At 35.9% G+C, this 13,239-nt stretch overlaps 1 protein-coding gene across 1 annotated transcript in view; it reads right to left on the bottom strand.

The window, feature by feature from the left end:
- The window catches only part of arhgap24 (Rho GTPase activating protein 24), a 128,716-nt gene that overhangs the window by 75,808 nt on the left and 39,669 nt on the right, over window positions 1-13,239 (bottom strand). Inside the window, exon 3 of the mRNA XM_065243963.2 lies at window positions 8,815-8,902. Coding sequence (XP_065100035.1) covers window positions 8,815-8,902 — 88 coding nt within the window. The remainder of the gene's footprint in view (window positions 1-8,814; window positions 8,903-13,239) is intronic.

The following is a 13,239-nucleotide window of genomic DNA, read 5'->3' as shown; positions in this document are numbered from 1 at the left end:
AAAGATGTTTAAAAAACACAAAAATCTCATCGATGAGACTGGGTGGAGAGTAAATGGTGATTCTCTCACCTCTATCTTCTCAGAAACAGACCATAGCAATCTTATACAGTATCTGTATTTCTTTTAAAAAACAAAAGAGCGAAAACTTTTCCTCTAGTGATCACATTGAAATTCAGTGCATGTTATACCTAAACCAAACACCCCCTTTGAAATTTACGAAAGACGAGATAAAATTAAATGCAATTTTATGACCCCATTTTATGAACATGAGCTTCAAGGACAAGTGACTTCATAGCTTCTGCAGCAATGTGAAAAAGCCATGATCAAAATATTGCTGAGACTCACAATGAAATAAATAGCATAAAGATGATAAAACTCTCTTGAAAAGTGCACGTAAGGACTGAATCACTCGTAAATGCCATCACGTAAGACTAATGAGGCTGATGTGTAAAACAATGGTGATGGGTTTTTCACAGTCCACTAGCAGAACACATGGAGCCGTTCTTTTTCCAAACAGCTGAAAGTTTGCAATAAATCTATGTTTTTTTTGCATGCATGGAGATGACGTTTCTGGTGATATATGCAGGAGAAAACAGAAAAATATGTATACGCACTGCCCAGGTGCATTATGGGAACTCATTTGTGATAGTGGTGATATTGGTGACACAGCCAACGTGGCATTTACAGGCTATATTTTACCTGCGTCAGTAATAAGTAGATACAGATGACAGCGTCAACAGCCAATCATGTGTGTTATATTAATCTACTCTGTGAAAAGCCCCTATTCATGTCAATGCCAAATACCTCACAACATTTTTAGGACCTTATACAAAGTCACAAAATCTGTGAGACAAAGATGCACTGTGCTCGCTTGCCTTCTCCAGGAACTGCTGACATCAGACTCAATATATTCAAGTGAAGATAACATGAATGTTAAGGTTGACATCATAGGTACTCACTGTGCCCACTACTGCGAACAACCACAAATGAGACATTTTAAGAGCTCAGATGCAAAACCTTCGAGTCTGACATGTTTTCTTGTAAATGAGCAATTTTTATTAGACCCTTTTCTGCCAACAAATCTGTATTTTTTAATGGAATGGGATTAAGCGCGTTTGAAGCAGAAGTATTTGATGAACATTTAATACGTGTCGAGAGCATTTGGTAAATATCATTGACAGGGGTGGCATTTAGAGGCTTTTGCATATAAACTCCTCAATTGTTGATATATATTAAGGGTCCGTTTACACATCATCATTTTTAACTAACCATTTTGGCTATTTTATTTACATGACAACGGCGTTTTGGGGCATGAAAAAGCAAACGTGAAAATTGTTTGCACATTTTTTAAATCAAGATGTTACGGATGCTATATCTTTTCTAAGGGATCAGACTTACGGAAATTGTAAAACGGATGATCAAATTGGCAACTTTTTTTTTTAAACGCAGGTGGGGATTGAGTTATGCAAAGCCTTTGATAAACATGAGCCATTTGCCACCAAACACCACAAAAAAAGATCGCTTTAGATGTCAACATCAGCTACTTTTGTATTGCATACACTGTAAAAAATATTCCGTAGAAATTGCAGCTGGGTTGCCGGTAATTTACAGTAGATTTAAATTTATGTTATTTATTGGCAAGAGTTTGTTCAAAGTTAAATAAATTGTAAATATTAACAAGTCTTTATTTTTACAGAATAAATCTATACAATATCAGCCTCATGCAAAGCATTCTGGGAACCAGAAATCATCATCAACCTTTTTCTGTTTTTTGCTTCAGATTTTGTTTCACATAATGTTTTGCTTGATGCTGTCTTTTTAGTTTTACTCTGTAAAGACAAAGACTTGTAAATGTTTAATGTTCATTTAACTTTGAACAAAATGTTGCCTAACATAAATTTAAATCTACAGTAAGTTACCGGCAACCCAGCTGCAATAACACTGTAATTTATACGGAATTTTTTACAGTGTATATCTGCAAGTCCTTTTCACACAGATTAAAATTAAAAAAATGGAAAATGTATCCAGGATTTGATTTTAGTTCATTCACACAGATTTTCTGGAATATTTAGATAAATAGCTAATTTTAATTTTTGGGTCAAATATGCCTTTAACTTTTCCCCGCCATTGACGAGTTATTTAGTCAATTAAAATCGTGTTCCTGATGAAGTATTATGTTAATCTATAATACCGTGATTATCCACTAGATGGTGAACTTAATTTATAAAAAACTGAAACAAAAATGATTTACAAATTTTAAACTCTGTGTATGTTTTGATAATCGTTCTGAATCTGATCTCTAACAAAATTCCTTCAGAAAAATGCAATTATTTCAGTTTTTTGCTAAAAAATATGTTTTAAGAAAAATACCCATATTTAAGAGTTTATAAGCAGATAAAAAAATTATAGATAGGATGAAACTTTTTACCGTTTTGTTTGTTTATTATTTGTTTGAAAGCAGAGGGTCTGTTCTTTCATTTGATATATTTGTATGTTTGTATATTTTTAGAAGAACATTTTCCTGGAAGGCATTTTGTGAAACTTGTGAAAATCACAAAAAATGCTGGCGGGCAACTTTTCAAAAAATGTCTGGCAGGGAATGAGTTAAGAACATTTGACTTAAATGTTTTTGAGGAAAAAAAAAACTGATCATTTTATGTCATCACTGTGAAGAAACTTTTTAGCACTTTTATTTTTAGAAGTGCCAATATGCAAGTGTAAAACTGTTAACTTCAACAGACATTTAAAAGAATGTAGAATAGGGAGCTGAGCGAGGTGGATAGAGAACAAAGTCACAAACAATGTTGTCTAGATAATTGTTATCATCCTGTCTGCTGTCATGCTAGAACAAGCAGATCAGACCGGAGTCGTGTACTCTTGTAGGCCCAAACCTGAGAGTCTCTGTGTTAGAGAGGTCTGCCTCTGATAAGATGTTCTCTTCTGCTCTTTGTTTTCTCAGCAACAGTCTGGGAAAATGACCCTAAACTACACCTACTTAGGATCTAAAGCTCGTCTCAGTAATTCAAACGCTATGCTGCAATGAAAAAGAAAATTAAATCAATATTTCAGACAACTATGCCCCGAGTCATGATGTCTTTATGGCCACTGGAATAAAACTATGAAATGCTGGCAGCGGTAAGGACAATCCTGTTTCAAAGCATTAAGAAGGAAAAAACACCTTATTTTGACGGTCCATTATAGACATTTTATTAACTACTGTATAGGTAACTTTGCACCTTTTTGTTAACTACCAGTCATTACAGTGTTAGTGGACTGTCTGCTTATATCTGCTAACATTTTATTGTGATGATCCATCAACAGACAACTTTATCCCAGACGTTACGTTTTTTAAGTATACCTGTGCCAGAGCCAGTCTGTGAAGGCCTTCATTCCCCTAACCCTACCCTTGACCATCTACTAGTATGGAGGACCACAAGAGTCATGCAAAATGTAATAAAGAACTTCAATTTTTAATAACTACCTGGACAATAAAAATAGCAATTAATAGATTTGTTTAAAAATTCATTAATTAATCTATAAATAAATAGACAAAGTTATAAAAAAATCATTTATGTAAGATTTTATTAGGCAATAAAAAGTGAGATTATAAAAATAACGTAGAAATGAAATATTAATCCATTAATAAATAATTCAAATTAATATAACAATTTATAAAAACAACATAAAATACTCAATAAGTTCATCATTTTAAATTGCATTTATAAATTCTTAATTAAATAATGGAATTTCAAAATGTATTTCAAAAAGCGATTTAAAAAGAGAAATAAATAACTGGATTTATAAATTGAATTACAAATACAGGTTTAAATTAGGCATTTAAAAGGGCATTTCCGTTTAACTTTTCTGTTTTCATTTTCCCAATGATTCTCCTTATTCTTTTCGCTATTGGATTTGCTTTTCGTTTTAGCCTCTCTATTTAGCTTTTCCGTGACTCTTTGGGTCCTTGCAAATGGTCAAATGAGAAATGCAAATTAGCTATGGCCAGGAGGATGTAACAAGCTCGCTGATTGGCTCTGATTGTACGTCATGCGCAGATTTATAGATCTCAGATGAGGACCCAAAGAGTCACGGAAAAGCTAAATAGAGAGGCTAAAACGAAAAGCAAATCCAATAGCGAAAAGAATAAGGAGAACCAACGGGGAAATGAAAACAGAAAAGTCAAACGGAAATGCCCTTTTAAATGCCTAATTTAAACCTGTATTTGTAATTCAATTTATAAATCCAGTTATTTATTTCTCTTTTTAAATCGCTTTTTGAAATACAATTTGAAATTCCATTATTTAATTAAGAATTTATAAATGCAATTTAAAATTATGAACTTATTGAGTATTTTATGTTGTTTTTGTAAATTGTTATATTAATTTGAATTATTTATTAATGGATTAATATTTCATTTCTATTTTATTTTTATAATCTCATTTTTTATTGCCTAATAAAATGTTACATACTGATTTTTTTTGTAACTTTGTCTATTTATTTATAGATTAATTAATGAATTTTTAAACAAATCTATTAATTGCTATTTTTATTGTCCAGGTAGTTATTAAAAATTGAAGTTCTTTATTACATTTTGCATGACTCTTGTGGTCCTCCATACTCCATATACTAGGGGCTGTTTACACGACAATGATTTCAATTGTGAACAGCAAAGTTTTAATTTGGTTTGGCTGTATGTTTTGGGGTCATTAAAATGCAAACTTTTTGAAAACGAAGACTATGTAAATGTGATAATATTGACAATACTGCCAGCCTACAGGAGTTCATTAATGCCTCTCAAATAAAGTTTTCAAAATTGTGTCACTTTATAGTCCAGGGTCACATATAATAATTCACCTACCTCATTGTCTGTCTAAATAAAACTTCTCAATGCTTTTACCGTCTTAATTGCTTGTATTTATGTCTATTAAAGTGCAATTTACACTTTTGTGTAACATGGCCTGTACATCAGGGCTAGTCAACTGGCGCCCTGCGGGCCAAATGTGGCCTTCCAATCATCTTTGTCTCATTTAAAATTAGTATGGTTACTTTTACCTTTCCACCGTAAGTGACATCTGACGGCCAAAAAACGGAAAGAGAGTCGGAAAATAGCTGTGTGGAGTGCCAACCATCTGCGGGTGCGTAATTATGGGATCCAATTTGAGCTTTGGATGCATAAAAAAAATAACTTGTGCGACTACACTGAATGTGACACGTTGACCGGAAGTGATGTATTTATGTGTGCAAGGTAAAATTATTAATAATTTTTTGTTTAACTTTATCAGTAGCACTTGAATCCTTTAAAAACTATTGATTATTGGTATAAAAAATATTAACTATAAATAAATATATTTGTAGATTAAAGGCTCTTGCGCTGGAATGAGCATCTCTCCCATGTTTACAAGGATTTTACGATTAAACTGAAATTTCATTGTGACTGCCACTAGGGGGCGAACTCTGATCGTTCTGTCCAGATGTAGTGCACAATGGAAAGGGGGTTATATATAGTTATAATATATATAATAGGTAAAAGTAAAAAATATCTTAAAGGTAAAATTAGGGGTAAAAGTTTGGCCAGTATCATATTTACAATTTCAAAATTTGGCCCTTCGAAGAAGAGTAGTTGAACACCCCGCGGCAGTTTTAATTTATACTTCTGCGTCGTGTTCACCGTGATGTGCATTACACATGCAGGTCACTAGTAGGCAGAATCCCTCTGACCGTACAATCGACAAAAAAGTATAAAGCCAACTTTATACGAATATGTCAGTATACAGGCTTGCAGTGTATCTTTACAAGGTAACATCGCCGTCTACTGACCTGGCATACTTAATGCAGCGGATTTAGACATATGTGTGTATCCGTCTAAACATAGATCTCTTTGATAGCATTGTCACATGTAAGTGAAATTTTTCATAAACGCAATCGAAAAAAGTTTTGCTTTTTATTACACTGTTGTTGTGCAAGCTAATACTCTAATGAGAGTTAGATAGTTGCAAAGTTACTTATAGTTAATAAAGTCTATTAGCGAAATAAAGTGTAACCAAACAGTTCTGCCAAAGATTTGGACGACCTGTGACAAAATTTACATTTCTGAATAAACAGTTCTTTTATGGTGACATTTGCAAATACTGTTCTTTCCTTCTGTGGTTTATTTAATTTGTATATACTGTAGTGTCAGAGTCGTGCCCAGAGCTAAACAGGAAGCAGCAATCCAGTTTTGTTGCACCTCTTAAACACCCACATGTCCTTAGTGAATCATAGAGAGAGAGAGACATCTGTGTTTATCTCAACCATATCTTAACACACCCTGAACCTAAAAAAGAGGCAAGATGCAAATGTGCGATGACAGCAGGTAGTGAATCTATAACATTCATAACTAATTCACACTTATGAAAACTAATCACCCACAAATTTTGAAAGACATCCATTAAAAAACACATGGCAGTGTTTATAATAACAATATGTTTAACAGCATGGGTTTAGTTTGTAGACCCCTGGAGCATCCCTGAAAACACTCAACTAAAAGTAAATATTTATAAAAAGGAAATTGTTTTACATTTTCTAACTCTATTCGTTTTACCTTTAAAACCAATGATTAGCCAAAGCTGCAATCCTTGGTTAAAATGAAAAAGAAATCCATTATTAAGCAAGAACATAAAAGTCAGTAATCAAAAATGCTATATAACGTGTCATAATATTATGATTTATAATTTAAGCTGTCAGATGCAATTTTGGATATGTTAGTTTGACTTTATGTGACGTTAACCCATGCAATGTATAGTAACCTGCGATTTTTGCTTCAGATAGAGATGACGATAGAGAGGCAAAAGATACAAATTGAAGCTTTATGCTTTAAAGCTGTAAATGTAAGTAACTGTAAATCTAAAAAGTAAATGTAAATAACAAAAGTCATAAAGTGCTTTAGAGATTTTTTTTATACTATGGGTGCCCAGTTTGGCAGTTCGCTGGGTCTGTAAAGTAGTGGCAGCTCATGACTGCTCTTCCGCGGGGTGCAAATTCAAAATATGTGTCTCTTTTATAATAAACCCGTCTGCAGCAGGCATTTATTTTGACAAGGCACGTGATGCACACACGGGGCCCTATCTTGCACCCAGCGCAATTGACTTTGTCAGTGACGCATGTATCATTCGTATTTTGCACCGGCGCACAGCTGGTTTTTCCCTCCACAGCCCCCCGCGGCAAACTAGGGAATGAACTTGCGCTCCCTGGGCGGTTCAGCGCAAAAAAGTCGGCGCAAACCATCCCTGATGCTATTTTGCAGTTTCAAAAAACAATTGTGCCACTGACCAAAAAAAAAACTAGTCTAGAGTCAGTGGGGCGTTGCGCGTGGTTCATTATGCTTTTTAAGGGCGCATGCTTGACCATGTATAGCGTGCACAACGCACACACACTTTGCTTATCTAATCTACACAGATGCAACAGTTATTTTTGCAAATCATAAATTGTTACAATAAAAAATATTAACACATGAGATAAGGGGAATTATAGTGGTGAGCATTGTGGTGATAGTTTTCATTTATTGTGTGGCTGCGTAAAAAAATTCTCATGCAAATAACGATTAAAATATTTTCATAAGTTTGTTGTGTGGCTGTATTACGTTTATTTTATGTAAATAATAATTAAAATGTTTTCATAAGAAACCTTAATGTATATGAACTTGATTTGTAAGTGTATTTTGGGGTTGGACCTTGCTTGCGTTTCTTGGGTCCGATTTCAAAGCCCCCAAACCCTTTCAGCGGTGAGGGTGGACGCAGTGATGTCCTCTGCTGGCGTCAGGTCCTGAGGCAGATCCACCTCCCGTTACACGGCGTGCCCGATTTATGCTGGCAAGCTTGGGATTCCCCCGTCTCCTGACATCATTGTAGCGCTTGGCGCAACGATGGGGATGCCAGCTGATGAGACAATTGTGGCTATTTCCTCTCACGCCTGTTTAACCTACGCTGATTTGGGCGGGTTTCTCCTATCCCCATACAAAACAACTTCTCTGTCTTTGACTGCTCTTACAAGAACGTCGGTCTCCTCGGCTGTGAACCGCTCCTGGCGTGCACCTGGTAAATTCGTCATAAGAATAGCAACCCGCCATGGAACTTGCGCCCTTGCGTTTAAAGGGAATGTTGGATAGCATTCTGATTGGTTTATTTGACGTTACGCCCAAAGCACACCTATGAATAATGAACCTACTTCAGACCAACCCCTTATTGATTTGCGCCTGGCGCCAGAGTTATTTCTCCCACCGGGAAAACAGCAACAGCGCCCAAGATCCGCCCACAAAGTCACTTGCGCTTTGCGCTTCGCACTTGCGTTTCAGATCGTTAAAATAGGGCCCATTATCTCTCGATGCGAAAAACACATATTTTGAAATTACAAACCACACACATGATGGGCTACATACATTTTATGACGAACTTCGCATCGGTCGCCCTCGAAAAAAGAAGTTAACGGCCGCCACTGCTGTAAAGATCGGTAAAGGTTGAAAACCCCAGATTCTCTATGTACAAAATGCTGATGTTTTCAAGTTTCTAAATTAAAAAAATTACATAAAAGAGAACTTTCTACAAATACTTATATAAATTCACTTTGTCCACCTTTGTTCTGTGACGTTGTCAATCCAAATTGATCTGCATTCCAGAAAAGGCTAAATTTAGCTGCATTTGTCAGTGAGATGCCTACAGATCTTCTCATTATCTTTGATGGATGTCTTTGAAGACCTCTCCTCCATGAATGAATTCACCACGGTCCCCTCATGAACGCTAAGGGATGGGGTTTATTGTAAAAACAGACATTTTCTCTTACCTGGGATGACTTCAAACAGGAACTTTCCACCTTCATCTCCACTGCTGGGATGTTCGGCGACTCTGTTGCCAGGTAGAAAAATGGCTCCCTGGAGCAGGCAAAAAATAAGACAGAAACAAAATGCTAAGACACAAACTGCTGAGGAATGCAAGAATAAATCACAGTAAGAAAGGAGCCCAGGTGCATTAAAGTGCAAAACAGATTTGGGACCAAAGGAAAATATATTTCCTTATACATAAAACAAATATATTTGGCGACTTAAGATATACTTCGGAAAGTTGTACTTCGGAAATAAAATGCAAAACTATTCATATTCACACAATGTGTAATCTATACGCAAATGATGTTTTGAGTTTTATAACCAAAATCACAAGGGTACGAAAGGGTTCAGGGGATTTCCCACCGTATAAACCAGGTGTACATCCTGGTATTTATATTTTAAAACCTGCATAACTGACAGTCACACATGGTCTGTGGCTAGCATAACACATTGAATGCCTTTAATAAAACATGGCTTAGCAATGTTTGCACAGATCTTTACAGTAGCAGTACTGTACTGTATTCACCAGCAGACTCATTTACGGTATGCAAAGGAACAACTGCTGAGGTCTAAACTAGTCACCTTTGCGGTGGAGTGTCTCATATCTGTGAGCCTAAAATGGCACGTTTTCATTGGGGGTGTGGAGAAGAGAAAGCTCAGTTACGTCCTTATCAAATATCTGCGCATGTGCTCGGTATCTGGTGTCTGGCACATGACGTCCCTTGATACAGTGAGAACTTTCATGAGATGATGATACTTAACAAAGTAGCTGGTATAATAAAATCATTACACTAGAGATTTGGTTACATGGCAATATTAGAAGATGAAGCCTGGATGAGGCCTTATGCTGCAATGTAGATCTATGAGATTTTTCATCATGCATTCACATGCATTTGGCAGGCAATAGATACTTGCATACGGATTTTTATCAGTATGTGTGTTCACTGGGATGAAACCCACAACCTTTGTGCTGCTGATGCAATTTTGCACCAACTGAGCTACTGAAACCAAGTCGAGTTTAATATATGCTTGTTTATTCCAATTCCTTAGTATACAACCTAAGAAAGCACACAACTAGGCAGCAAGTCTGAAGTTGAGCTACTTTGGGTTATTTGGAGAAGTCATAAACATGCAGCATCCATAAATGCCACAAACAAGTTGTCTTTTTCTAGACTTCATGGAGTCTTTAAACCATTAAGGTACGTTTACTATGATATAACCTGGGCTAAACAAGACCTTATAAAAATACTTGGTCTGGATTGTAGGGTTCATGCACATAAGTGGTGCCTGTCATGGTAATATAATCATTGTGAAAGTAAGTATAAAGCAGCTACACATGACGATCATTACACAATGACCTCTGTCTCCTCAAGGTTTTAAAATCACTGCATGTGGTGCAATGACTTGCACATAATAAACCTTTACAAGAGCTTACTGCTGACAGCTAATTTCTGATGAAGTTAAATTCAAGCTTCTTAAAAAGCAAGGCTTTACCTGCCTCGCAGTGCTCACGAAAATAGCAACAACTTTAACCCACAATGAGGCAGGTCACCGGTTTGATGTAGGCAGAAGTTTGGGACTGCTTTTAGAAATGGTGTTGTTTGAGATGTAAAGCTTTCATTTAAAGACCCCAGAGGCGTTCCATGAGGAAAACATAGAAAGACACGGCATCAAAAGACAAGAAACTAAAATTAATTTTGGAAATTTGTGTTGAACGATGCGCCGGTTGGTTGTTGTGATATTTGTCCCACCCCTCCTCTGCTGTGATTGGAGAGTCAAGTAAAAAGTGACATTGACGAGCTGAGCATTCAACCAGATCTCACGAATTTCCGTGGCATAGTCCCAGAATTTTTTGCTCGTTTTTCCATGGCATTCTCACAGATCTACGCATTTTTCCGTGGCCCTGTTACAGACTTTTTTTCCGTGGCATTCTCACGGATTGGTTACTCAACTGTTTTGTCCTATTTTCTTACCATTGTCGGTTCGTTTTAGGGTTAGATTTACATAAAATGACATCCCTATACTTAAAGTGACATACTAACGCAAACACCAAATCTAACCCTAAACCGAAGCGACAATTGTTTGAAAAAAAGGGAAAAGCAGTTGAGTAACCAATCCGTGAGAATGCCACAAAAAAGAAAGTCTGGGGCAGGGCCACGGAAAAAATGCGGCGATCCGTGAGAATTCAATGGAAAATTTGCAAAAAATTCGGTGACTATCCCACAGAACTTTGTGAGATCATGTTGGAGCGTTTTACCCAGAGTAAAAAAAAAGTACTCTCTGCGTTGTGTGCAAAAACATCACAGAGTGCCAGCGCTTAGAGCGGACAAAACCCACCAGCTTTGCCGTTTTTGAAAAAAATATGTAAACATACAAATATATCAAATGAAAGAACAGACCATCTGCTTTCAAACAAACAATAACCAAACAAACAAACAAAACAGGAAAGAAAAATGTATCCTATCTATATTGTTTCTCTGTTTATAAACTCTTAAAAATGGGTATTTTTCTTTTTAAAATATTTTTAAGCAAAAAGCTGAAATAATTGCATTTTTGTTAAGGAATTTTGTTAGTGATCCGATTCAGAATAATTACCAAAACATAAACAGAGTTTAAAATTAGTAAATAACGCTTTGGCTTCCATTTTATTCATAAATTGGGAAAGTGCCAAATCGTAGTATTGCAGATTAACATAAAAATTCATCAGGAACACATTTTTAGTGCAAATGTTTTCTCTTAATTGACGAGATAACTCGTCAATGGCGGGGAAAGAGTTAAAACATATGCCAGCTGCCGCCGTTAACGCCTTGGTGTGTACGTTTCTAAGTGAAAATTTTTACTTAAAAATTACTAAAATTGGTAACACCTAAAATATTTGAACATTTTCAACTTGGATTTTTCACTTAAAGTGAATTACAGCATCACCTTTCCAGGCGTTACTAACTGAAGTTATATTTTTGGTTGATTCAACTTTTACTTTTTGCAGTGTACATATACACTCTAAAAATGCTTGGCATTTTTCAACCCAGCATTGGGACAAAAAGGGACAAACCCAACCCGGTGGGTTGCAATTTAACACATGGGTTGTTTCAACCAAAAATGGTCTTCTTTGGCATCGCTGTGAAGAACCTTTAAAGCACTTTCAAGGGTGTAGGATTGGAAATGACATTCTGCCTTAATATGGCATATGAGAAGACCACAACATTTTCGACACAACAAGGGAAAACACAAGATGCATTAAGACATGACCCAAGTTCTTGTGGGTGATCTGGACAGCATAGAAATAGAAACTGTGGAGGAGGAAATATATCAAATCCATCACCCAAGACTGCCGCGGTACATTCAGCTAAAGCACAGGTTAACTTAATATAACATCATCTCAGGAATTTCCCTCCCTGCATGAAGGAAAAATGCAGAGGCAGAACAAAGGTAAAAAATGATTTGTTATGTCACTGGTATTTATCTTTAATTAGATTTCAGTCCCCACAGTGCCAAAATGAAGTTAGCTTTTCAGGACCTTGCATAGACAGAGCTGGCGGGTATGTGGAAATCCCCCATAGAGAAGCAAAATCTAGTTCAAGATGGGATCAAAGAGGCTCTCTGCTTCTGTTTATCAACCTCAGGAGATTGATAGTGGACGACTTAAGCGAACAGGAGGAGTAAAACAACCAGAGGGCGGCCCAGTACTTGGGTTTTTAAGTCTTTACTGCTCCCATGATATTAATTAGGAAAGCCATTCACTGTGTAATGGACACATTAGGTGAATGTTTGAACATTTAACCTTGACGTCCCTCAGGGGCCTGCGGTTTTTGGTCTATAGTGGCTCCTGTCTGTCCTGTTTGCATCACTTTTCACACTTGGAGGCCCTTCTGCCATTCTTCGGGTTTTTAATATGCAGTATTTGTTTGCAGTGACTACAGTGAGTGCGCTCATATTCAGGTGAAATATGCTATTTTTAATCATCAGCAGATCTGAGAAAAAGGTCAAAAGAGCTTTAGAAATGAACAGGTTTTTTCATTTGAATGATATTAAAGAAAAACATAAATAATGTAAACCTTGTAAAACAATATTGTATTAAGTCATATCGACACATTTATTACATTAACTTTTCAAATCAAGTTAAGCAATTTTAAATTGTTTTTGTAAGTTATAGCAATTCATCACTAGTCTTAATGTATACTTCAAAAAACTTTCCCTGAAATTTTATTAAACTTAAAAATGTAAGGCAGATTTTTTTTACAATGTAAACAAGTGTGTAGGATATTTGCTAATCCATTGATTTGTTCTGGCATTTTCATGTTTTTGAAAAAATATGCATCATAAATCCTGCACATGAAGACTTGCAAAGTTTATTAAAAATAAACAAGTTTAGTTTTGATTGTGTG

Source organism: Paramisgurnus dabryanus, chromosome 18, assembly GCF_030506205.2.
Source record: "Paramisgurnus dabryanus chromosome 18, PD_genome_1.1, whole genome shotgun sequence".
Lineage (NCBI taxonomy): Eukaryota > Metazoa > Chordata > Actinopteri > Cypriniformes > Cobitidae > Paramisgurnus > Paramisgurnus dabryanus.
This window is presented reverse-complemented; position numbering and strand designations above follow the sequence as displayed.